Source organism: Pan troglodytes, chromosome 7, assembly GCF_028858775.2.
Source record: "Pan troglodytes isolate AG18354 chromosome 7, NHGRI_mPanTro3-v2.0_pri, whole genome shotgun sequence".
Taxonomy (NCBI): Eukaryota; Metazoa; Chordata; class Mammalia; order Primates; family Hominidae; genus Pan; species Pan troglodytes.
This window is the reverse complement of record NC_072405.2, coordinates 59194892-59222864: the sequence shown is the minus strand read 5'-3', so window position 1 is coordinate 59222864 and position 27973 is coordinate 59194892. Positions and strand designations below refer to the sequence as shown.

The window sequence follows — 27973 nt, the reverse complement described above, 5'->3', positions numbered from 1 at the left end:
GGTGAAGCAAACCACCATGGTACATGTATACCTATGTAACAAAACTGTACGTTCTGCACATGTATCCCAGAACTTGAAGTATTAAAAAAATTCAAGTAAACTAAGGCTTATAGAAAATTTTATATAGAAAGTTAAAATGAGAAGTAGTCTTTGATTTTAATTTGGTCAGAATGTAAATATACAGGCACTCTCATAGACACTTCTGATGGCCACATAAGTTAAGATGACTTGTAGGAGGCAATTTGTACACATGGATTTAATATCTTGAATATGTTAAAATATTTTTCCACATGGGATTTCCAAAGCTCAGAATTTAGACTAAAGGAAATAAGAATTTGCATAAAAGTCTGAGCAAATATCAGTCCTTCCTACATATTATTATTTTGTCTCATTTATTTACTTACTATTTTTGTCTGCTTTATTGATTTACTTAACATCATATCACCTAATAAAATGCAAGCTCAATGAAAGCAGTGGCTTTTTCTGCATTTTTCTCAGCCACATAACAAGTGCTGAGGTTACCTGGTATATAGCAAACATTTAATTTTCTATTAAACCATTCAAATAATGATGGTTGTGATATGCCTGATAGCAAGAACAAGTGGGGGAAAAAACTAAATGTAAAATTTTAAAGTGGACTCCATGAATATAGGCAAATGATGGGATAGATGAAATCTATCAAAAAGTTATCAGTGTTTTTTAAGGAACATTAACTGTCATAGAAAAAAATCTCAAGACATATTTTTATACAAAATAGCAGATCATGAATTGCATAATCTTTGTCAAAAATTATAACAAAGAGATATAAAATATTGTTTGTATATCTTGATAGAGGTAAACATAATGTTTATTATTTCCTTTAAAATTATCCTTTTTAACTACTATAGTAAACTGCATTATGTTCTAATGTTTAAACAGCTTTTTTTAAAAGAGAGGATTTAAAAGATCATGCAGCTACTTGGAGAGTGGTTAGAAAATAATTTAAGTCTAAGTAAGAATATATAAATATGTGTTGCATTATTACTATGATAAAAGTTATATTAGTGTACAGATAGAGAATAGACAAAGTTGATTTGTTGAGGCAGTTTTCTTTTTTCCCTCCTTCCTTCTCCCTCCCTCCCTCCCTTCCTTCTCCCTCCCTCCCTCCCTTCCTTCCTTCTCCTTCCTTCTTTCCTTTCTCCCCTCTGTGCCCTCCCTGCCCTTCCTCCCTTTTTTCTCTTTCTTTCTTTCTTTTTCTTTCTTTCTTTTATTTCTTTCTTTTTCTTTCTTCCTTCCTTCCTTCTTTCCTTCCTTCCTTCCTTTCTCTCTCTCTCTCTCTTTCTTTCTTTCTTTTTCTTTCTTTCTCTCTTCTTTCCTTCTTTCTCTCTCTCCTTCCCTCCTTCCTTCCTTCTTTCCTTTTCTTTTCTTCTTTTCTTTTCCTTCTTTTCTTTTCTTTTCTTTCTTTCTTTTCTTCCTCTAATTACATGAGTAGCTTTCCTAAAAATACACAGTTCACCCTGGCGCGGTGGCTCATGCCTGTAATCCTAACACTTTGGGAGGCGGAGGTAGGGAGATTGCCTGAGCTCAGGAGTTCAAGACCAGCTTGGGCAACATGGGGAAACCCTGTCTCTACTAAAATGCAAAAAATTAGCTGGGCATGGTGGCATGTGCCTGTAGTCCCAGCTACTCAGGAGGCTGAGGCAGGAGATTTGCTTGAACCTGGGAGGTGGAGGTTGCAGTGAGCCGAGATCACACCACTGCACTCCAGCCTAAGCAACACAGCAAGTCTCCATCTCCAAAAAAAAGAAAGCTATCTCATTAGCCATTTTGGCAATTATTTCATAAAACTGGAGTCGGGTATGATCTCCTTTTCCTCAGATACTAGCATCTGTTTAAGAAATTGTCAGACCCTTCTTTACTAACAATACACTCAAGTATTTCAGGTTGTCCTTCCACCATTACGCCTACAGAAGAACTCAAAGCATGCACAGTGATGAGCAATCAATGAACTATACTTTTAGCTGGATTTTGCACTTCAGAGAACTTCAGCTTTAATCCAAAGTTCTCTATAAGGAAAAGAAACTATGAACAATTTTGAGGTAATTATAATTTTTGTCTCTCTGCCTTCAGACACTTTTGATGCATTTTATTATATTTTAAATGTTTCAGCATTTTTTTACTCTGCTAAGTCTTTAACGGGAAGAGAAATAGCTAACATAAAGCAAAGGGAAATTAGCTCCCCTTGGATACAGAAACAAGGTCAACCTTATGCAGGAATTTAATTATCAATCTGTGGTGAGTCCAAGCCTACAAACCCTAAAGTAGAAAGTGAATATATATTAGTCTTCATGTTTTATAGGTTATTCCAATTTTAATTTTTTAAAAAACGCTATAGAAACCATGTGACATTTTATAGAATTTGTGATGGCTTGCTATTGTAATAATCTGCATATGGCACGAAATTCAACTGATATATGACAATCGAATGTTCTTTTACATATGCAAAAAGATGGTCAAGCCATGAGATTAAGAACAAAACAGCAAAACTTTTCTTTGCATTTTTCCTGATATTTTCTATATTTTCTAATTCCAAGTCTCACCCAAATCTTTCTCTTTTGCATTTTATTCAGAAAAAAAGAATTAAAAAAAAAAACATGGTAACAACCGACGTTTAAATTCAGACTACTTTCAACTGAATTTTCTTCTTCCCCAGTGAACTCCTGAGGAGCTTCTCCCTGTTCCCTCACCCACGGCGGGACTGCAGAGTCTGCTTGCAAGTTATTTAAGCAGATAGCTGAGTGCCAGTGCACTTCTGTGCATTCTATATTTTCTCTTTTTTGTCTAGTTTATTTTCTTTCTCTTTCATTTGTCTTTATCGTGTCTCTTCTTTCATTCCATGAATGATTTGTTTTCATGAGCTGCTTATGAGCCCAGAGGCACTATTTGCTGAGGAAAAGCCATTCAAATACTGACTACATATTGATCATACCTTGAGGATCTTGCACATAATCTCATAAACTGAGAATGTTTTCTCTGCTCTTGTCCAGTCCCAGGTGGTCACCTTTAAAAGATAAGAAAATAATGTTTAATTTGTTTTAGAAAGTTATTTACCACTGTATTTGATTTGCATAATATAGTGAAAAATAAGAAAAAACTTTCACAGATGTATCTAGTTAGTCTGTCATCTGTGAAGCCATGCTCATAAAGGACCCTACATCATGCTTTTGTTTCCTCTATTCCAAGCTTTGTCACCATTTGTCTTATGCTTTCAGCAAATGATTTATATTATGTGCAACAGTTCTCATTTGCCCAGTGTCCTTATATATCTTAAATAATGTACGCATTCTCTACCTATAAATACTAAGTATTTACATTCCACACTCATATTTTTTAAAATTTACCACTAGTTAAATACAGAGAATACCAGAGCTCAACACAGCTCTATTTTTTAAATATACATCATTTATATTAAGAAATTCCAAGATGACTGTGACATTGCAAACATACCCAAAGCATAATGCAGTTATTTCACTTACTTAGGTTGGAAACATACATTTAACTGTCTTGTCAAATAAATTATTCAGAGTAGGAATAGAGTAAAATATATAAATATCAATTTTTCCTCTGTCTTCCTAGTGCTTTAAACTTTGTGTAGAGACAGACATTTAAAACAGCAGCAAGTTAGACCTGATGATTTCTAAATCTTATGTATTATTAGACCTGCAAGTGACTGGTCTGGCATTTGGTATTTACATTCAATAAATATTTATTAAGTGTCTTCTGAGCTGCAAGGTACATGTTTCCAAAAGCAAGACTTGAGGTACAATAGGTATCTATACATATCTAGTACAAATCTCAATAACTAGGATATAGAATATAATAGAAGATGAAAATGTTATTGATTTTATATAGAGAGACCTGTACAACATAGATAAGCAAGTTCGACTGTCATAAATGATAGCTTACCAGAATGTATTTGTGTTGTTTGCCAAGGATAGAATCCTCTAATTGAAATGTTGAACACCATGAGAGTTAACATCATCCTATGGGATTACCATAGGGTGAGACAGACTTAATAGTAGCTAGATAAGATGCTATCATTTTGAAATTTCCTTATTATTCTTTGCTAATAATAAATTACTAGTAATTAAAAGTGCTGAATAAATTTAAAAGAACTTTCAAAAGATCCTTGGAAAATAAGAGTTTAGTAAACATGTTCATTCATGTATAGCCCTAAAACAGTTTATTCTTTTTTATTTCACTTTTGATATATTCATTTCTTTAATTTTTATTCCATAAACAAAATACACTGACATATGCTTGAAAATGTTTCTTAAAATCTCCTTTCCCATGTCGTCATGAGATTTGTAATGGCATTATAATTTGATCCATTATTTTATAGGTTCACTATTTATAAAGAAGTAAGTTCCAGACTTTTCAAGGGTGTTAAAGCAAACGTTTAATGTCAGAATATATATTTTAGTAAGTTAAATCAGATAAACTGATTTCTACTTTTTCTCTATATTATTTTTTAAAAATATTGATGGTATACTATTTGGTGCTGTTAAGTTGGTGTCAATCTCTTGCGATAATATGGAAAAGACCAATAAATTTCGATAAAACACGTACTGGAGGTGCCAGAAACTTGTAGAGACATGAGCCCCTCAGGGCCAGGAAGGTCGGGGAGTACACTCTGTCCTGGAGGGGGTCTTGCTCCCGGGCTTCACACCAGCCCATGTAGACAATCTGCAAGAAAATGGAATACAATCAACTGTCAAAACTTCTTATTTTAGATATCTTATATCTAAAAATATTTAGATGTAAATATTAAAAATATTTTAGGTATTTTTCATGTAGTATTAAAAACTCACATAAAATTATCAAATTGATTGATGCAAAAAAGTACATTAAACCAGATTTGTCTTCAGTAAATGAATGTAAACCTCTCATAAGAATTTCTTATACGTTTCTACCAGCATTTATCAAGTGTTTATGCCATCCAACCTGCCATGGATTATATTTCCCACTCTATCAATTCTTACAGAAAAAAATACTTATTTGTAATAGAATTCATTGATGCATCGCACTTGTTTACCAATTACTGACATTTTATTAATTGGGAATGTGCTTTAATACAGAATGTTGAAGTGAGTAAAGAAAGCAAATCAGATAGACATCTTATGGCAATGCCACTAGGGCGGCACACCACTTCTCCTCTGTGCCTGATAGGGGAGAATGATAAATGTCCTCCTTTTAATCCTTGATCTTAGATGAATACAATTTATGCTAGTGTATTCATATATCAAATGGCATTGAAATCAACTCTTTAGCCTCTAGTGCTTAATAAAGGCAGATCGATTTCCAAACAAAGATTTTGTGAGATGAGCCACTCCTCTTTTTATGATCTGATTTTCTTGAGAGTCAAACATATACACAAACACTTAACAAATAAGTATGGCATTTCTAACAACATATTCATGTGGCATTCAATTTCTTTCTCATCACAACTCTGTGCGGGAGGATATACTTCCCACTTCATATAATTTACGTTGGCTTTATGGTTGGCAGAGTTAACTCCTCCTCCTAGATATTTTTTTCTTTTTTTGGCTCCTGAGACCTTCTATCATCAATAGGATATTAATGAATGTGTCGCAAGTAGAGTTAGCTTAGTATCTTGTGCTTTTGCCATTATCATGAAAAACTCATACCCAGGATAGGAACACATGCCAGCAGACCAGAGCTCAGCTTAACACCTGGACCAAGCCCAGCTAGCTCCAAACTGGTGGCTAATGACAATCAGTTTACTTTCAGAAAGAAAGAAATACTTATTGTTGTATTCCAGCTAGTAAGGGGGTGGTTTGTTTTGCAGCATTAATGTGGTGACAGTTGACTAATAACAATGCAAGAATTTGAAATGCAAGATTTGAAATATTACTGTCGTCTACTCATAGATCTCATCTTCTTTCCATTAATTATGTTTACTCTCTAAAATAATTGGATTATTCACCATCTCATTATCTCAGTTTGTCTTACAATAAGCCTATGAGCTATAAAGTCCCTGAATTAACAAGTTAAGGGATTGTGATTTAAATAAATTAGCTTAACAAATGAATCAAACTTGATATAAGTTAGAATTGGAATTTGAACCAAGATGCCTTGCTCTTTTAATTATATAATGTATTCTGTAATCTTTTAGGTTACTAACATATGCATTACATAGAGACTTCACTGGTTAATAATAACATAATAAGAACCAGCTATAATAACTGATTATTTTGTATTGCTTATATGCCCAGGTATAGTTGATCAGATAACAACACAGTTTTGAAAAAGTAAATGAAGCTTAATAGATAACCATCCCATAAAGAAAACTATGACTTAGTTTAATATATATTTACTGTGTCAGAATAATTACAGGAGTTCAAATGAAAAGGATATTATAGCTTACACTTCCAGTAGTTGCATATTAGAGAATGTAGACAACCCACCATCTAATGTTACCTTAGGAAACTGGAAAAGAATATGCTTAAAGCACTAGATGTTTTACAAGCTATTAAAAGACAACCAGGAAAAATTTATAGGAATATGAAAATTGAGAGAGGTTAATCATTAATACAAATGCGGGTCAACTTTTGCCATAGGTGTGCTTTCTACACGGAAATGTCACATGAGAGAATCAGCTACATTGGCCAGTCTCACAGGTTTGGATCAAAATGTTAAAGTCCAGAATCTTCCACATGTGGAGGCCTTAGTAAACATGCTCTGCTTTTACTTAGGATCAGAAATGTCTGCATCCTAATTACAAAGTTAAGGCAGAAGTCATCAAGCCCTTGCCAGGACTGGAGCTCAGATTTAAGCCATTGAGATGATCCAGAAAATGCCAAGCTTTACATGGTTTATGATGATCCTGGAATTCTGTCAGGCTCCTGACTAAAGAAAATGGAAATTCTTTCTGGATGACAATAACATTACTTATGTCAATATATTTTCATAAGACCTGTCTCTTGGAAGAGAATAAAAATAACCAAGAATATAAGGAAATAAAACTTCATGAAGTACATCAGGAGAATAACATGAAGAATAAAAACAATAGACAGCAGAATTGAATATTTAGGCATTTCAGATATTGGAATTTTCTAATACAGACATTAATTAAGTTTGCTATGTATATGAATATAAGATACAAAATTGAAACTTTCATCAGGGTATATCTGAGATAATAGATTATAAAATGTTCCATTTAGAAATTAGACAAATAAATATTTATGAAACGTAAAGTTGGGTTTAACAACATATTAAAAAGCAGATAAAGAAAGAATTAGTGAATAGAAAGATGGCTCAGTAAAAAAGGTCTAGAATGATGATTGGGGAGACAAAAGTTTGGAAAAAACATATATGAGAATAAGAGAAAAAGGTGTTACACTGAGAAGTACAAAACTTCAAACTTGAGTCCCAACCCAAGCACAGCAAAGAAAGGGAATGAACAGAAGATATATTGAAAGAGATGATGGCTAAGAATTTTCGCAAATTGATAAAAAGAAGTCAATACACAGATTCAGAAGACAAACAAAACAAAAGCTAGATAAATATAAGCACACCAAGGCACTTTGGCATGTGTCTTCAGAGAACCAAAGACAGCAAAGAGCATAGTGAAACTGGCAAGAAGACAGGAAAAAAAAACGTGTACATTAATGATTGGTTTAATAGAAGGCAGACGATTTATAATATATGTTTCCGCATTTACTCTCCTGTAATACCACACATCGTTTAGCTTCTGGAAAACTTTAACTTTATACCTATGAATGAATGAGAGTGAAAGAGGCAAATACCATCTACATTTTATTATGAAAATAGTTTTGACCTTCTAGATCCTTGAAAAGTATCCAAAGAACATTCAAGGGCATACAAAATACTCTGGGCCACTGTTGTAAAGTAAAAACTTTAGCAAATGTCGTGATCTTTCAGGTAATCACTTATTAGAAGTATAAAAGAAAAGTAACTACATTAGTGAAATGTATAAAACTTCAAAATAAACATATAGAAAAAAATAAACAATTTGTTTCATAAACAATGCAAAAGCAAAGGAGATTAAAAAGAAACAAATGTGGCGGAAAAATGTAAGGCACAAGGTAAGGTGGTAGAATGTAATCAAAACAAGGTATTAGTTATATAGCAGATAAATAGAATAAACGCAATCTTATAAAGTTTTTACTAATATATATTTTTTAGACAGTATCTCACTATCAACCAGGCTGAAGTGTGGGGGTCACAGTTCACTGCAGCTCTAACATGACCTCCCCAGCTCAAGTGATCCTCTTGCCCCAGCCTCCTGATAAGACTACAGGCACACACACCACCACTTCTGGCTAATTTTTGTAGAGACGGAGTTTTGCTATGTTGCCCAGGCTGGTCTTGAACTCCTGGCCTCAAGCGAACTGATCGTCTAGGACTTTTAAAGTGCTGGGATTGCAAGAATGACCCATCATGCCTCGCTTCTTAAAAAGTTTTTTACACTACACTAAATAAATAAATAAATAAATAAAATAAAAACAAAAGCAAAAGAAAAACCCTATATTCTGTCTCTGTAAGGTTTATCTAAGACATAAAAGTACAGAAAATTTGTAAAGAAAAGAATAAAAAAACTATACCAAACAGAGACCAAAAATCAATTGATTTAGCAATACTGGTATTAGAAAACGTAGATCTAAGGCAAACATTATTTCTAGAAATAAAAAAGGACTTTTAATAATGATAGTGTCAAGCCTATCAAAAAGACATAATAAAGTTTAGATTTTTTTATATCTGATAACATACCTTTTATTTATTTATTTATTTATTTACTTATTATTGTTTTTGAGACAGTCACACTCTGTCATCCAGGCTGGAGTACAGTGGTGTGATCTCAGCGCACTGCAACCTCCACCTCCTGGGTTCAAGTGATTCTCCTGCCTCAGCCTCCCGAGTAACTGGGACTAAAGGTGCCCACCACCAACCCCGGCTAATTTTTATATTTTTACTAGAGGCGGGTTTTCACCATGTTGGCCAGGTTGGTCTGAAATGCCTGACCTCAAATGATCCATCCTCCCTTGCTTCCCAAAGTGCTAAGATTACAGGTTTGAGCCACTGCACCGGCCTGATAACATACCTTTAAAATATATAAAATGAAAAACTGATGGAACTACAACAAAAGAAATGAACAAACTGATAATTGTAGAACAAGTTTAGCACAATTCATTGAATAACTATAAAATAAGAGTTAAAAATCCATCAAGCCATAGACGTTTTGAACAATTCAATTAATACAATCTGCTTAATTTATTATGTTTAAGACACTTGACTCAACAAAAATTGAGTATAAATTATTTTCAAGTGCACTGGAAATGACAAGAAGTGATTACACCTTTATAATAATTATATCATTATATTTAGGTGATAAAGCAGGTATTAAATACGTTTTGCCATTCAAATGACATGTGGTGTCCTAAATAGAATGAAATGAGAGAGCAATATTCACAAAAAATTAGAATATCCCCCTCCAAAAGATTTGAAAATTAAGCAACATACTTCACAGATCAAAGGAGAAATCAAAAATGAAGTTAAGGCCGGTTGTGGTGGCTCACGCCTGTAATCCCAGCACTTTGGGAGGCCAAGGTGGGAGGACCACCTGAGGTCGGGGGTTCGAGACCACCCTGACCAACATGGAGAAACCCCATCTCTACTAAAAATGCCTGTAATCCCAGCTACTCGGGAGGCTGAGACAGAGAATCACTTGAACCTGGGAGGTGGAGGTTGCAGTGAGCTGAGATCATGCCATTGCACTCCAGCCTGGGCAACAAGAGCGAAACTCTGTCTCAAAAAAATAAATAATTTAATGAAAATAAATAAATAAATAAGCCCAGGTGAGGTGGCTTATACCTGTAATCTCAGCACTTTGGGAGGCCGAGGTGGGTGGATCACCGAGGTCAGGAGTTCGAGACCAGCCTGACCAACATGGAGAAACCCCGTCTCTACTAAAAATACAAAATTAGTTGGGCTTGGTGGTACATGCCTGTAATCCCAGCTACTCGGGAGGCTGAGGCAGGAGAATCGCTTGAACCTGGGCGGTGGAGGTTGCAGTGAGCCAAGATCATGCCATTGCACTCCAGTCTGGGCAACAAGAGCGAAAATCCATCCACCCCCCAAAAGAAAACAAAATGAAGTTAAAAAATAGTTTGAACTAAAATACAATGAAATATGAAATATCAAACTTGAGGGATTCAACAAAGGCTAAACTTGGGCTTTTATATCTTATATATATGCATTTTTTTTAAGTCTCAACATCTGTAATCCAGGAATCTAGATCAAGAATTTAGAAAAAGTTTAGGAAGAAAGAAAGTATGAGAGATAAGGAGAGACCCAAAAGCCAAAATAAAAAAAAAAAGGAAGTATTGCATGCAGGCACTAATGAAATAGAAAAAAAATACAAATAGGTATTCAACAAAACAAAAAATAATTGTTAAGAGAGAATAATAATGTAAATACTCATGGCAAGCATCAGCATGAATTACTAATATCCATGATATCAGATCCTACAGATATTATAATTATGTTTAAAAATCTTATAAATGATATTTTGCAAGTTACTTTTAAAATTTAAATGAGAGGCCAGGCGCAGTGGCTCATGCCTGTAACCCCAGCACTTTGGAAAGCCAAGATGGGTAGATCACTTGAGGTCAAGAGTTTGAGACCAGCCTGGCCCACATGGTGAAACCCTGTGTCTTCTAAAAATACAAAAATTAACCAGGCATGGTGGTGGATGCTTGTAATCCCAGCTGCTCGGGAGACTGAGGCAGGAGAATCACTTGAACCCAGAAGGTGGAGGTTGCAGTGAGCTGAGATGGCACCACTGCAATCCAGCTGGGCAACAGAGTGAGACTCTGTCTCAAAAAATAAATAAATAAATAAATGAAATGAAATATATTAATTCTTAGACAAATGTCAGAATAGATGCAGAAAGAAATTTGTTTTAAATATAGAATCCTATAATTATTACAGTAATATAATCTGTAATTTAAAACATTCCAACAAAAAACTTGAGGAACTAGTGAATCTTTTTAATTTCTACTAATTGTTTTTTTAAAATGATCTAAATTCTTGTAAGGTCCTCCAGAGAATAGAATAAAAGGGTGATCAGTCCCAACTTAATTTATGGACCAGCCATAACTTTACATGAATGAGTGAACAATGCGAATGAATCTCAAGGAACAGCACCTGACAAGAATATTTATAAAAAGGGAAATTTACATTTAAATCATTCTTTATATGAGGTCTAAATTTATTAATTAAATAAATAACTTGAGATTTAAAAGCATCAATATAATTCACAATATGAACCAAATGAAGGATTAAAATCTCATACTCAAAAAACGAAGAAAAAATGATGAAATTCAACATGTATTCATGATAGAATCTTTAAATTATAAATAGAAATTGTCTTTAAAATAGAATTTTTTAAATTTATAGTCCAAATATGGGTATTTGTATTTTTTAAAAATGTATTTAATGGTGAATTATTTAAATTATTCTTTGGAGATCAGTAACAATACAGGAATATACACTACCACCACTAACAATCAATGATTTTCTACTTTTACTCAATGTGCTGAGAAAAAAAAAAGAAATTAAATGTTAGGTTTAGAAGATAAGTCCATCATTTTCGTTGATAATATGAATTTATATATAGAAAACACAAAACTTTTAAATAAACAAAATTATTTTGTAAATTTCTCAATGTTGCCAAATATAAAATTTTATCCAAAATAAATTATATTACTGAGTAACCTAAATTAATAGTAAAAAATAGAAATTTTAAAATAAGATAATAATAGACTAAAACTAAAAAAGACGAGCCAGTAGAAAAGTGGGCAAGAGCATTAATGAGGCTTTCAGAAAAGAGATTTTGGCTTATTCAACTTAGAGAAAGTATTCAACCAAAGTGCTCATCAAAGAAATGCAATTTAAAACCACTGTTGCATATCCTGTGTTTATCTTCCAAAGAGGCTACAATTAAAAGGACAGAAAGAGATAAATTTTGGTGAGTAACTGTAGTAATGGAAAAGCTCCAGCACAGCTGGTGAGACTGACTCCTCACTTCTTTTTTTGAGAAGGAGTCTCCCTCTGTCACCCAGGCTGGAGTCCAGTGGCACAATCTCAGCTCACTGCAACCTCCAGCTCCTGAGTTCAAGTGACTCTCCTGCTTCAGCCTCCCGAGTAGCTGGGATTACAGGCATGCACCATAACATCCGGCTAATTTTTTGTATTTTTAGTAGAGAGGGGGTTTCACCATGTTGGCCAGGCTGGTCTTGCACTCCTGACCTCAAGTTATTCACCCGCCTCGGACTCCTCACTTCTCATGTGAACTGAACATCGGTGCATGCAAGTGCACTAGAGAAGTATGTGTACCAGTGTTCACAGCAGCATTCTCCTTAGTAGTCCCAACTATGTGGCGATGTGGAAAATATCAATAAACTGTGCCACCAATATATTTTATGTAGATGAATACAGTAACATGCTGTGTTATAGTATGAGTATACAGTAAGTACAATTATTAAATTATAATTACATGGAACAACATGAATGAATCTCAAGGAACATCATGTTAACTGAAAGAAACCAATATAGGGTCATATATATATATGGTTTGATTCAAATAAACTATAGTATTTGGAATGCATTCATGGTTGGAAAGAAAAAAGTAGTATAGCAAAGCAAGACCATTATTACCAAGACTTTCAGGATAACAGTTATGTGAGAGGAGAGCAAGTCAGTTGTGCAAAGTAGGGAGCAGGCAGCACAATGGCTAAAAATAGACTCTCTTTGACATGCAGCTTGTTTACGGAGGTTTGATTTTTTTAAAATAATTAAACTGTATGCCTAAGTTTTAGGAACTTTCTATATATGCATTATATTTTATTAAATCCTGTTTTTAAAATGTCATACAATGTGTATTAATAACAGTTTTCTACCACTATTTTATTCGAATAATGTAGAGTTTTGTAAGTTGTATAGGAAAAAAGTATTCTAACAAATATTGTTAGATTGTCATTCTGGGGTCATTGTAATAAGATGAAATTTTAGTTATTGTAAATTATATCCCCATAAGCATTATTTCTCAATTAAGTCAGGGTTTCTAGTTTTAATTCAGTCTGATAAAACTTACAGTTTCTCTATTAATGACTCCTCTGTTTTGGCAAGAAAGAAAAAAAAGAATGCGGTGGTGTACATAATCACAAAAAAGAATATGTTCGAGACTCTTAAGACTATGACATTTGAGTTTGTTGTCTCTTCCAACCTCTATACTTTGCTGCAGGCTGAAATATTAAGGGTGGTGTACTATTATTCTTCCAGAAATATCATCATTGTATGCAGTTTTATGATTTTGAACCGAGTTTAGCTTTGGAAATGAGCTGAGAATATACCTAATAAAAATGAGATTATCAGATCTGTGAGGGATATATCTACATGTTTGCTCTCTGAGTCAAACATTCACCTTCCTGTTTACTATGCCAAACAGGAAAAGGGAGTTCTTTTCAATTGGTCTCAGATGCCAAAAAGTACCTTTCCTTTTCCATCATTGCCAGGACTTGGGTATAATAATTACGCAGTTGAAGAGACATAAAGCAGTTTCAGTACATTCTTCCTATGAGTATCACAGAAAATAATAATTCTAAAGAAACAGTGTATCTCTTAATTTCTAAAAAAAATGTAAAAATGGGAATTACAGGCATAATAGAAGTAGGATGTTTTAGAAAAAAGTAGAATTAAGAGGAGAATTTCCCTAAACACATTAAATGACAAGAGGACTTCCAAACATCTATCATTTTAAGATAAATAATTTGGAAGCTTGTTCACTTTAAATTAAACGTATCATTATCACAAAACACGCCCCATATGTGAAGCTTGTATTACACAGCAATAATTTATTTGTTATTATTCTAAAATGTATTTTAGTTTGTTATTTTTTCTTCAATAGAATTTCTTTTTTAAAGTGGTTTTGGGTTCACAGCAAAACTGAGTAGAAAGCACAGAGCTCCCATCTACCTCTTGCCCTAACTTGCACAGCTGCCCCACTAGCAAAATCCCCAAACAGAATGAAACCGATTTGCCATTTGTGTGTGTATGTGTGTATGTGTATACATATATATGTATATATATATGTGTGTGTGTGTGTGTGTGTATTTTTTTCATGACGTGCTTGTTCGGGTATTTTGCCTGTTTCTAATTGGATGTTTCCTTTCTAACATCCAATTAGAAAGAGTTTGAGTTTTAAGAGTTCTCTGTGTAGTTCAGGGAACAGTTCCTCATCAGATGCCTTTTGCATATATTTTCTTCCAGTCTGTAGCTTGTATTCTCATTTTCATGACCCTATTATTCATAGAGCAGATGATTTTACCTTTAATGGGGTCCAATTGATTAATTCTTTCTTTCATGGATTATGCTTTTTGTGTTGTATCTGAGAAGTCATCACCATACCCAAGGTCATCTACATTTTCTCCTATGTCATCCTCTAGGAGTTTTATTTGCCTTTCAAATTTAAGTCTATGATCCATTTTGAGTTAATGTTTGTAGAAGGTGTAAGGTTTGTGTCTAGATTATAATTTTTTTATTCCTCATGTGGATGTCCAGTTTTTCCAGTACCATCTGTGGAAAACATCACCTTTTTTGTTGTATTTTTTCCTTTTTTAAGGATTAACTATACTTGTTTGACTTTATTTCTTGGCTTTCCATTCCGTTTCATTGAGATACTGTCTGTCCTTTCACTGAATACAACACTACCTTGATTATTGTCACTTTATACTAAGACTTGAGGTTGGATAATACGAGCCTCCTGACTTTGCTCTTCTCCTTCAGTATGGTGTTGGTTTTTCTGGGTCTTTTGCCTCTCCATATAAACTTTAGAAAGAGTTTTTAATATATATCTACATCATAATAATTACATTTGTACATTTATCCCTAGTTTTTGGAAGACAATAGGAAGGAGGGAGCATTTCAGGTGTTTTATAAGAAGGAATCAAGATAACATGTAACATGTTCATAATAAATAATAAAACTGAAAAAATGGCAAATTCTCACCGTCTAATTTTGATAGCACACTACGTCCTTTACTTTTATTAAAACAAACCCACAAATTTATCTGTAAATTTTTTCAGCTAAAGTGAAGATGGACAGCATGCTAATCTAATATTACCGTGGTTTCCAGTCCAGCAACATCAGCATCATCTGAGAACCTATTGGAAATGCAAATTCTCAGGTCTTAACCCAGACCTACTGAATTCAAAAGAAACTTTAGGGGTGGAACCTACCTCTCAATATTTTAATGAACCTTCCAAAGGACAGAGATGCCGCCTCAAGCTTAGTGGAGAAGGCCATCTAATTATGTTATAATTCCAACAGCTGGTAAGGCTGTGTATTAATGAGAACCGTGTTTATTACTTAAGACAGAGGAAACCATTAATGAAAATGTCCTAGAACTTGAAAGAGAAAAAGAAATGATGGGCTCTTGATAAACATGGTATTTCCAAATACGACATATTGGAACACTTTATTACAAATCAATTCTACTTCAGGGACGATGATTAAAACAGGAAATATTCTTTTTTAAACGAGTATAAAAACATTTTACAAAGTGCTGCAATGTTACCAAGGCAACACAGACTTGACCAGCCAAGCTGCCTGGGAAAAGAAAAGCTCAGAGATGTGCATCCCCTCCGAGACACTTTCCCCCTCGGCATTTCCTCATTGTAAAATCATTGCCGAGAGGCTAAAACAGAGAATCCCAGCAGTATCAAAGGACTAAGTAATATATATTTGATTTCTGAGCCCTCCTAGAGAAAAACATCAGGCAAAATATAACACAGGAGGAAAAATAAATGAGTAATAACCAACACCTCATAAAGGTTGCAGCCTAAGTGTTCCACGAGCCCTTCATAAGCACACAGTCCTTAGTCCTCTCATTACAGTGAGATAAATTGTACCTGTTATTTTATTTTGCCAGGAATAAAAGTAAATTCTCTCTGGAGGAAGGTAATATCCCTATGAACCCCAAATTATGTCTATATATTTATATGCAATGTCTTTTCTTGAACCAAAATTTATAAGCCATACAAGGAGATAAGAATACAACTTAAAAAAACAGAGGATAAAATGGACAAGAGAAAAAAATCCACACACACATAATATATTTTAATTTTGGAGGGACCAGACAGACTTTAAAACTATCATGCTTAATATGTTCAAACATTAGGTGGTTAGTTAGAAAAATATATAAATAAAAATTACAAAATAATAAAATGGATATCTACAAATAAAAAATAGAAAAACTAAAACTATAAACCCAATATATGAATTTACCAGAAGTTTATACACAGTTGAAGAGTAAAGAATTAAGTGAATTTAACTGTTACTGTATATAAAATAAACATAACTATTCTGTTCTATATTAAAAAGAACAGTTTTCTGATCTTTGATGTGTGTGTGCTAGCAGAAGTTTAAATGTTACAACTAAAAGCAGCTGAGGGACAGCAGGGTGGTTCAGGCCTTTAGTTCTAGCACTGTGGGAGGCCAAGGTGGGCAGATCGCTTGAGCCTACGTGTTTAAGACCAGCCTCGGCAACATAGTGGACCTCATCTGTAGGAAAAAAAAAAAAGCACCTGGGCATAGCAAGTGTTTCTTTAGGCCACAACAGTCCAAAATGCCTACAAAAGGCAAGAGAGTAATGTTAAAATTATTTGCCAAGGAGGCCTGGTTTGTTAGCACTGTCACCCCACAACACTCCTTACCCTGCAGAACTCAAGAATTAATGTCAAGTCTCTAAATCAAGGGAGGGTACATGTATCTCACAAATGACAGTAGACCCTTCAACAACACAGGAGTTTGGGACAGAAATCCCCTACCACTACCACACCACAGTTAAAATTTAATGTATAACTTTTGACTCTCCCCCACATTTTACTATTAATAGCCTACTGTCGACTGGAAGCCTAACTGAAAATATAAGCAGGAGATTCACACACATTTTATTAGTTATATGTAATATATACTGTATTCTTACAATAAAGTAAGCTAGAGAAAATGTGATTAAGAAAATCATGAAGAGAAAATATATTTACTATTAATTAAGTCGGAGTGGATCATCATAAAGCTCTTCATCTTCATTGTCTTCATGTTGAGTAGGCTGAGAAGAAGGAGGAAGAGGAAGAGGAGGTATTTGTCTTGCTGTCTCAGGGGTGGCAGAGGTGGAAGAAAATCCACATTATCAGTGGACCCTCGATGTCCAAACCTGTGTTGTTCAAGTGTTCAAGGGTCAACTGTACAATCATTTTCATGTTTCACCTGGCCTCTTATTCTTCCAGACAGTGAGGTCCACAGCACCTAACAAATCCAGACATCTGCTTTTGATGTTTCCAGGAGATTTCTGACAAAAATGCACCCATAGCGATGACATTGCATGGCCACTGCAACCACTGTTTACTCCACTGCTATCTTCCCTCGGCATCCAGGGAACCTGTCTCACAGTTGGATTCCCTCTGTGGAGCCCTGCAGTTGAGCTGTGATGGACTCATTTACTTTCAAAGATGGAGGCATCCTTTACTCTCCTTCCATGGTTCCCCATTCAGGAGCACCATTCCTAGTGCTTAAAGCCATTCAAATAACAAGCCAGACCAGGTCTCATCAAAGTTATTGATACTCTGCGACACCCATGTTCACCCTCTCGGAAACCAGGGCTCAGCCTCCTCTAGGCTCTCCAGGGCAGCAAGCAAACCCTCCCTCCATCCCTTCCAGGAAATGCTCCCCTCCCCAGCCCTGCTGTTACTGTGAGTCACTCACTGATATACATCTTATCAGATAATTTTATTTTTGTCCGGTTTCTGCAAGCCTTTTCCTGTGTTAATATTTCTGTAAGAGGAATCTTAATCAAATAAATTTCAAAAAGTGCTTCAAGTGGAAAAGAAGTTACAAAATGAACTAAATATACCATGAGTGCTCTGTTACACTCAGAAAGAAGTAATCTTCACTTTGGGGAAGGGCACATAGTTGGTTGCGAGTTTACAAATGGACTTATTGTCATTTTATATCAGCTGTAGAAACCATCTCCTTCCCCTCTTGCCAGCTGCTTCCCTGAAAACCACTGCTGAGCCAGCAATTACTGCAGCAGCACAAAGCCCCTCAAATGGGGAGACCACGGCAATTACCCTGATTTGTCACCACAGAGGGCTGGCTATAAAAGCTGCTTTCAAGTCATTGAAATTAAGCAGTTTGGGACTATGCCAGGGCCTTTTGGAGAGTAGCAATCAGGAAAGAAAAAAGAGACACCAGTGTCAGCACAAGAAAGCAGGTAGACTTGGAACAGTGTGCTAGAAGGAAATAGGATGGCTATTTTCTGTCGACATGTTTCAGTGTTATCTAAAATGCATTCTTTATCCGAGTTTGACTTTTCCCTGACAATTAAAATAATTCCAGGCCATCTTGATTCATGAGAAGGAGTAAAACCCAAGGTTATTTTTTTTTTTTTGCCAAGAGGAATATCAAATATAATGGCATCTACAGTGTCCACATATAAGGGTGACATTTTCAGATGATTGGTAACCTGAACATTTTTTCTTCTCCATCTCCCATTCTCTCCGAAATACAGTAATTCATTCAGGCCTCTGTCATAAACACTGGACACACAGCAGGAAACCAAATAGATGGAAATACCTGTGAAAATGTAACTTAGATTCTACTTTGGAAGCATGAGAATATAAAAATAAAAGTAAAATACATGTTATGTTAAATAGTAAGAATCCTAAGGGGAAACCATAAATAAATAAATAAATCAAGGAAAAGAAGACAGAAAATACTGGGAAGGGCTGAAATTGGAGCTGCGATTGCCCTAACATCACACCAATGGGACATTTGAGTATAGGCTTAAAGGAAGTGAGTTACCTGTATGGATATCTGAAGGAAAAGCATCAAGGCTGAGGGGACAGCAAGGAAAGGGCTGAAATACAAGGGCTTGCCAGGACAATCTTGGGGATGATGAGTCCATTATGGTTATGGTTACTGAAAAATTGTTTGAAGAGAGTAGTTGATAATGAGATAAAATGGAATGTGCCTTCAGTTGCACACATCCTTGTAGGTCCCTGACAGATCTTTGGCTTTAGTCTGAGTCACCCTGCAAGCCATTGGAGGGTTTGAACAGAGGAGAGATAGAATTTAATGTGCGTTTTGACTGGATTGCTTGCCTGAAGAGAAAGAAAGAAAAGAAGCAAGAAGGCCTGTTTAGAATGCTCTTGTAGCAAAGCAGGTGAGAGATGATAGAGGCTTGAAACATTGGCAGCAGGGAAGGCTTTAGAGAGTAGTTTAACTCGATATATTTCGAAAGTAGAATTTTACTTCTGGTGTGAAATAAAAATGGAAGTTAAGAGTGATAGAAAGTTTTCGATCTTTGCAATCAGAAGAATGGAGGAGGCCATTAAAAGATAGGATTTTGAGAAAATCAGCTTTGGAGATAAAACCAGGAGCTCAGTTTTAGACATTTCAAGACTGTGGTTATTTTAGAAAGAAATAGAAAATACGAAGAAATAAATTTGATAAACCATTCTGGAGTTCTAAGGCATGGTCTAATCTTGTCAGATAGACTATTCAGTTTAAGACTGTCTCATCAGTTTAAGACTGATATTTAAAGTCTTGAAACTGTGAATGTGTACAAAGATAGGAGACCCAGTGAATGGCAAGGTCCTGGGACAGAAGAGATTGTGCGGTAATAGAGAAGAGGAGAGAACCACAAACGTGTAAGAAAAAACTCAAGCAATTTTTACGTCATGAAAGACAAATGAAAAGAAAGCGACTAGCTGTGTCAAATGCATGGATGACTCAACTGTCACGAGGACCGATAATTGATTATTTGATTTAGTGAAACAGTGTTCATTTGTGGTGTTGATAAAAGAAGTTTGCCCAGGAGTAGTGGGGGCAAATGGTTATTGGATTTGATTCAAGAGAGAAGGGAAGGAGGCTAATTGGAGACAGTAGATATAGTCTGTCTTTTAAATAGTCTCTCTCTAAATGAAAGCACAGAAAGTGTTGGTCATTAAAAGGATTAGGGAGAGAAATGCAAGGACAGAGGAGAGACCTGCTGAGCAATGTGCTTGAGTGAGCAACAGCAACAGCTGGGAGCACGTGCAGGTCCTTTCCAGCCACAGCAGAACACAGATGCAGGGAAGTGGGCAGATGTGTTCAGTTCTCCTCTGATTGCTTCAATTTTCTCAATGAAGCAGGAAGCAGAATTATCTTTTGAGAATGGGGATGAGGGCAGTGGTATTGGAGGCTTAAGGTGACAGCAGAAATGTATTTAAAAGAAATGGAGAGAATAGACTGGGGAAAGAAAGAATAATTGCAGGTTGCTTTAGGCGTGTACTTCAGGTCAGTGATCATGAATTTAATGTGGGATGAGTCACTATGGCTATTTGTTTTTCTTCATCCATGTTTAGTTAAATGAGTTCAGGCATATAGCAGAAGGAAAGTTGGAGTTAGTCTGAATTCAGGGAGAATAAGGAAGAGTAAAGAAGCAATTGAACTGAGCATGTATGCTGGGGAATGATAATACTTGATTATGGAACTTAAGCTGGATAAGTGGCATAAGATGAATACGCTAAAATGAAAGATGATGGATTAGGAAATTGAAGTTGGGATATTAAGAGCTTGGGGCACAAGAGGGGCTACAGTGGAAGGTTTGAAGGTATCACTCTAGGGAAGATTGTTTGAAATTTAAATTATGTTCACATTGTAATTACTGGTAATGACAAGGTGTGGGGTTTGAACATGAGAATGTGTTAAGGAGACATGAAGACTAAGGTCATCGGAGAAGAGCAGATCAAGAGCAGAAAGGCCAGGAGACATTCATGTACAGTTTTGTCATATGGAAAGTATTGAAAGAAAAACGTTAGAGATTTAATAATGATCCAGAGATTAGAATCATCACCAGGATGGGCAGATAGGTGTCCATGTCTGAGATCATGGATGGTGGAATTGGATTGAATGTGTACCTATGTGTGTGATGAAGGCATGAAGAAAAGACTGAGGAGCAAGAAGAATACCTATCCATCTCCAAGTTTAGTAAGATTATAAACAGGAAATGAAATCAGATACCACTTGAGAGAACTGCAGGATCAAACAATTCTCCGCAGGAAAGCCAGCTTTCAATTAGCAGAGTAAGGTGAAAAGAATGTAGATTAACAAGCTAGAGGAAAGAGAGGCTTTGTAGATGACTGACCTTGTTATTATAAATCTTTCAACCTGTACTATGTTCAGAATAGGACAGTGGGGAGGGAAGAAAACAGCCTGGGGTGTAAATAGAGGAAATCAAGAAAAGCGATTTCTTTTCATAGGCAGATGCACCATACACAATAAAGGAAGTCATACTTCTTTCTTTCTGTGTAACCATATTCCTCAGACAGCTAAAGTTTTCATTAAGCAAATTAATTGATCCATAGTATCTAATTAAGTTTTCTTTTGCAATGCTAAATCAACTTCTCAAGCAATTTGTCAAATTCATTTTTGGTGGTAAAATTAGAATGTGTTTAAGTCCACAATGATAGTACCTAAGAAATTTTATGACCAAATAAGAACTTGAAGTGGCTGAAGGATGAGGATATATATGATAACTGGTCCTGAAAAAAGTAAAACCTATCATGTCACCTATTTTAATAAATACTGCTTACAGATGGGGACATTTTTGTTGATAATTACTTATGGAGAAAATAAACCCATTAGAATAATTTGTTGAAAATACCAAGAACATTACAAAATCATAATATACTAAAAGGTAAGGCTTGTTAATTGTTACATGTTTCAGTTTATAATACTGAGGCTGAGAGTTTACTTGATATATTATTTAAATATAAGTATTTTAAAAATGTATATTATTGTAGCGGAGGTGTAATTTAATATTTTTTTCTGTCAGTAATCTGTATTAATCTGCAGGTAGGACATTATAAGCATGATTGCAGACAATTCTGTTGATATCAATAACATATGTGTTAGTACTTTAGGCAAATATATATTTGAAAATAATATGGAAGCAATAAAGTCAAATAATATTTCTTATAGTTCTTTTTAATTTATACTGCTAAAATGGCATTACATTTTTTCTCCTAAGCAAGTTCATAGAAAAACAAAAAGGCAATAATTTACACCCATAAATATTTCAGAAATGTGTATAAAGAATAAGAAGCATATGAAGGGATGCAAATTATTAAAAACATAGTGAGGCATTAGTCACAATTTCCCTATTCTGGTAAAAGCCAATGAGTAAAGAACCACTGTAAAAATAAAGAAGCCACTGAAATACAGAAATAGCTTTTTTTTTTAACTGAAAAGCATTTCTGTCACTATCATTATTTTATAACACAATAATGAACTGCTCTTACAGAACTTTAAACTTGTATTTCCATTTTATTCTTAGTTTTTACTTTTCTGTAAATAATGTCTCCTTCTTAATATCAGGTTGTAGTTAGAATAAGTTATTATACAATTAAAATGATATTATATAAACCTCAATAATTAAATAATTTGAAAGTTTAAAAAACAATAGCAACAAGCATTTTTCAGCTTTTAGCATAAAATGATCTTATTTGCTAACCATTGTAAAGTAAAACAGTGATAGATTTGGGTCTAGTTGGATGTAATCTGCTCATATGGTGATATTTAAGTCTTTATAGACATCTGATATTTTGTTGGTGCAGAAAAACTGCTACTGTTATACCCTATGCTAAACTCCATGATTTGATTTTTGGAGAAATCCTCAGTGAGGTAAAATAGTGACTTATGGGGCAAACTTGAGAGGGTTTTCTTCTTTTGGAAAGAATGTCTACTGAGACACACCGCCTCTTCTAGGGTGGAGGGATGTATTCACAGAATCTCAAGAAGACTCTCAAGAATACCTTAAAACTTCAAAAGTAACTGCTTTGATTCTTCATCTGAATATATCACTATTTTGTAAGGTATTTTCTGTTAAGACATAGAGGCACAATTTTCTCCTGCTCAGCCTTCTTCATTGGAGCACCCAGTGCTATAGAAAAAATTTTTGTAACTCTACTTCTTGATTTTTCACTCAACCATAGCAGAAAGCAATCCAGGAAAATCAATTTTATTATATGATAGCTTTGAATATATAATTTATAAATAATTACAGGCCTAGTACATTATAGTGGCACCTCACTTTCAGATACTTAAGTCTGAATTCATTTCCTATTGTGGTTATAAAAATTGCCACAAAACCTTGGTGGCTTATAACAGCACAAATGTATTATCTTACAGTTCTATATGAAATATGAAACAGGTCCTACTGAGCTAAAGTCAAGATATCAGTAGGCTTCATTCCATTCAAGAAGCTCTAGAGATGAGTCCATCTCTTTTTGTTTTCTAGTTTCTAGAGACTGCATGCACTCCTTATAGCATGGTCTCTTCTTCTTCCATCTGGAAAGCCACCAGTGTAACATCTCTACCCAACTTCCTTTTTCCACATAAGGTAACATATTCAGAAGTACCTGGGGTATGGACATGGATACATCTTTGGGGGTAATTCTTCTACCTATCACATAGATAAGTCATGTTTTGAAAGCAAAGTTATAAGAATAAGTATGTTGAGAAAATGTTCTTGCAAAACTTAACCTTAATATTTGGTGTGGTTTAAGATACTTATCTCACAGAGAATTACACTATTTGATGTTTAATTAACTCTTGTACCTTACAGTAATTTAATTGAACAATAAAATAATATTTATACAAAGATATGTATTTTAGATACATTATTTTAAAAATAAATAAAATATTGATATGACTAATTTAAATATATTCGTAAACAATTCAAATTATTTCTGGGATTTTATGTAACCTATCTTTCCTTCATCAATAAGATAATGCATCCAATTCTGCGCATTGCTTGGATCAAAGGTAAAATAGGAGTGAGTGATCTACTGGAGTACTATACTAAAAATTGTACTAAAAACTGTAGTGGAAGAAGATTTAGGATACCTGAAACCTAAGCCTGTTTCCAAAATTCATGTGCCTTATGACCTTGGGTAAGCCATTTAACCAAGACTATATTTTAAGCTCCTTAAAACTAATAATGATTTATTCATTTTGGGCATACTAGAACCTTCAAATTTTATCATACAGAAATAATAGCAAGAAAGGTTACCTAATTGAAATAACTTCGTGGGACATTTTTTCTGCAAATAAGAAAAGTAAACTCATGAATTGAGACAGCCTACTCTATATAAAGAGTTCATGAGTTTAATGGACATGATTGTATAACAAGAAAATTTTAATCATCGTAAAACACCTGAGCCCCAAGCAAGCAAGGACAAAATACTAAGATTTAGAGATAATTTTAGTAAATTAAAATGACAAATACAGTTAGGTAAACAAAGGTACTACATGTCTCATGCTTCTTTGCAGGTAGATATGACCATGCAATTAGATTTCACCAATGGGATGTGAGCTGAAATGATGCATGCACTTTCAGGCAAGGCTTCCCTATTTTATTCTTTTAATTTATTGTCTTTTGACAAAAAGACCCTGGAGGATGGTAAAGCTACAAGACAAATTTCTGAATTATGGTATGGAGGGAAGTTGACTGCCAATCAAGAACACCTGTTTTAGTCTGTTTGGTGAGAAAAAGTTATAAACACTTACATAGTGTTTAAGACATTATACATTTGGGGACTTGGAATGGAGCAAGATGGCTGAATAGCAGCTTCCATTGATTGCCCTCCCACAGGAACACCAAATTTAATAACTACATTAAAAAAGGACCTTCATAAGAACCAAAAATCAGGTGAGCAAACACAGTACCTGATTTTAACATCACGTTGCTGAAAGAGGCACTAAAGAGGGTAGAAAGAAAATCTTGAATTGTTTCACTAAGTGCCATCTCTCCTCCATACTCTGTCAGTGACAGCTTGGCAAGAGGAGAGAATCTGTGCTCTTTGGGGAAGGAGAGCATAGTGACTTTGGGAATTTTCATTGGAAGTCAGTCCTGCCAACATTAGTAGAACTCAGCTGATGCCCACGGAGGAAGCATTTAGATAAGCCATAGCCACAGGGGAATTGCACATCCCAGGAGACAAAATTGAGTTTTGGCAAGCTTTACTACCGTGTGCTAAAGTGCTCTGGGGTCTTAAATAAAGTTGAAAGGTGGTCTAGACCACAAGAGCTGTAACTCTAGGCAAGTCCTGGTGCTCTGCTGGGCTCAAAGCCAGTGGATTTGAGGGCATATGACCTAGTGAGTCACCAGCCAGGGTGGCTAAGGAAGTGCCTGCACCATCTGTCCTCGAACCCCAGGCAGCACAGCTCACAGCTCTGAAAAAGAGTCCTTTCTTCTGCTTGAGGAGAGGAGAGGGGAGAGTAAAGAGGACTTTGTCTTGCAACTTGGATACCAGCTCAGTCATAGTAGTCACCTCAGGCAGAGTCATGAGGAACCCATTCTAGGCCCTAGCTCCAGGACATTTCTAGACACACTCTGGGCCAAAAGAGAACCTGCTGCATTAAAGAGAAACAGCAAATTCTGGCAGGATTCATCGCCTGCTCATTAAAGAGCCCTTGGACCCTAAACAATCAGCAGCAATACCCAGGCAGAGCTCACTGTGGGCCTTGGCTAAGACTCAGAGCCTTGCTGGCTTCAGGTGATACCAAGCACATTCCTAGCTGTGGTAGTTTTGATGCTTTTTGCTTTAGAAGAGCAGAGATAAAAGTAAAGGGGACTTTGTCTTACAGCTTTTGTACCAGCTCAACCACAGGGGTTAGAGCATCAAGTGGGCTCATGGGATCTCTGATTATAGGCCTTGGCCCTTGGATGGCATTTCTGACCCCAGGCCAGAGGGGAGCCCACTTCCCTGAAGGGTGAGTCCCAGGCCTGGCAGCATTCTCAACAAGCTGAGTGAACTCGGCAGTGGCCTGGCCTTAAGTGAACATCGGCAATTGCCTGGCAGCACTCCCTGTGCGCCTCTGGTGGTGGTGACCATGGGGAGAGACTCTTCTGCCTGTGTAAAAGGGAAGGAAGAGTGAAAGGACTTTGTCTTGCATTTTGGCTGCTGGCTCAGCTGCAGTAGAGTAGAGCACCAGGTAAATTTCTAAGGTTTCTGACTCCAGGCCCTGGCTCCTGGAAATCATCTCTAAACCAGCCTAGGGCCTGAAAAAACTCACTGCCCCTAAGGGAAAGACACAAGGCTGGCTGACCTCACCACCTACTGATTGTAGAGTGCTAGGGCCTTGAGCGAATGTAGGAAGTAGCGAGGAAGTGGCTTTTGTTGGCCAAACTAAAGTTGTCACTTTAGTTTTACAGATCCATAGAGGGACAGGTATTGAGTCCCAGGGGCAGTGCTTAGTGTATTATGCCAAGAAATCTCATCTGCACATGATTTATATGCTTTTGATGATGACATTTTGGACTTTGAGATGATAAGATTTAGATTAAACTTGGGAGTTTGAGCTGACGTTAAAATGGGGTGAGACTCTTGGAAAGCTTTGAAAGGTTGAATGTATTTTACATTTGGGAGGAGCATGAACCACTAGGGCCCAGGATACCACAGGTCTACTGCGGTAGACCAATCCCAAAGGTGCAGACTGCGGCTGTCAATACCAAAAAGTTACATAATATGTAATTGTGTTTATATAACATTTTTGAAATGACCAAATTGTAGAAATGGAAAACATATTTCTGGTTACAAAAAAGTGTGGGGACAGAGATGAGGATGTTTATACAAGGCAACAGAAGGTATTAGGGTGGGGCTGCAAATGTTCACTAGTTTGACTGGTGGTGGATATATGAGCCTAAACATGTTCTATAATTGTACAAAACTAATTACACATACTCATACCACCAATGTGCACAAGCAAAAATTAAAATAGACAAAAAAGCTAAACAATATGAAGAGGTTTTTATCAATTTCAATATCTTTGTTGTGATGTTGTATCATATTATACTATAGTTTTGCAAAATGATACCACTGGGAGAAACTAGGTAAAGGGTACACAGGTTTTCTCTTCATTATTTCTTAGAACTGCATGTAAATGTACAATTATTTCAATAAAATTTCAGTTAAAAAACTGACTTAATAAGATAAAGCAAGGTCGTTGAAAAATCACGTTTGAAAAGCTCAAAGATGAAATGAGTTCAAAGATTTAACTGCACAAGACAGGACCCAAGTCTCAGCAGAGGGCATCCGGATGCATGACCCAGACAATTTGACCAGCAAAGGTGATTTGTGCCACAGTTAGCCGCCCCACAGAAAAGGAGGCTTTAATCTGCCATTTGTAGCTTTCCAAATGGCAGACCAAACAGCTAAGCTATTGGCAACAGATTAAATGTCAGTAAAAATATAATGAGGTTTATTTAGGGGTGTATTGACAACATCCGTGAGAACAGCCTTGTGTTTGTCCACTGTGGAGACTACCATGTCAGTGTTTGACTCCGCATGGTGGGTGCTGAGGCTGGACAGCTATGGCAGCCCAGTGGACACTGCTAGGCTTCAGCTTAGCTGAACCACTGGTAGCCCAAGCCCAGCATATGGGGAACCTTTGTGAATATATGCAGCTATTCTCAATTAAGAGACTCCCCTTTGGCACTTATGGAAGAGAGAATCATAGGCATATAATGCAACAATTTCTACTGCATACACAGATATAGGAATAAAAAACAACCTTCCATGGAATCCCAATAGGCCTAAACAGCAATGTCCCATTAGCCTCTCCTACACTGTGAACACTTCCCAAATCCCACTGATTAAATACTGGCACTCCTCACCCCGTAGGAATAGGAAGATGATAACATGGGTACCTGTTTCAGCGCCATAGAATTTGGGGTTCATTTCCTACACGAAGTTCCCCAGCTCGTTTGGATGGTTATGTATCAGTTCCTCTTAAAGACAGAGACTTTAGTGCACAGCCCACCTCAACATTCATATTCCTCCTTAAG

The 27973-nt window shown here is 35.7% G+C and overlaps 1 protein-coding gene across 8 annotated transcripts in view; it reads right to left on the bottom strand.

Moving 5' to 3' along the window:
• Positions 1-27973, bottom strand: part of SNTG1 (syntrophin gamma 1) — an 869847-nt gene that overhangs the window by 134950 nt on the left and 706924 nt on the right. For all 8 annotated transcript variants that reach the window (XM_063817091.1, XM_009455347.5, XM_009455346.5 and 5 more), the window contains 2 exons: positions 4609-4725; positions 2969-3040 (listed from right to left, as the gene is read on the bottom strand). In XM_063817091.1, coding sequence (XP_063673161.1) covers positions 2969-3040; positions 4609-4725 — 189 coding nt within the window. The remainder of the gene's footprint in view (positions 1-2968; positions 3041-4608; positions 4726-27973) is intronic.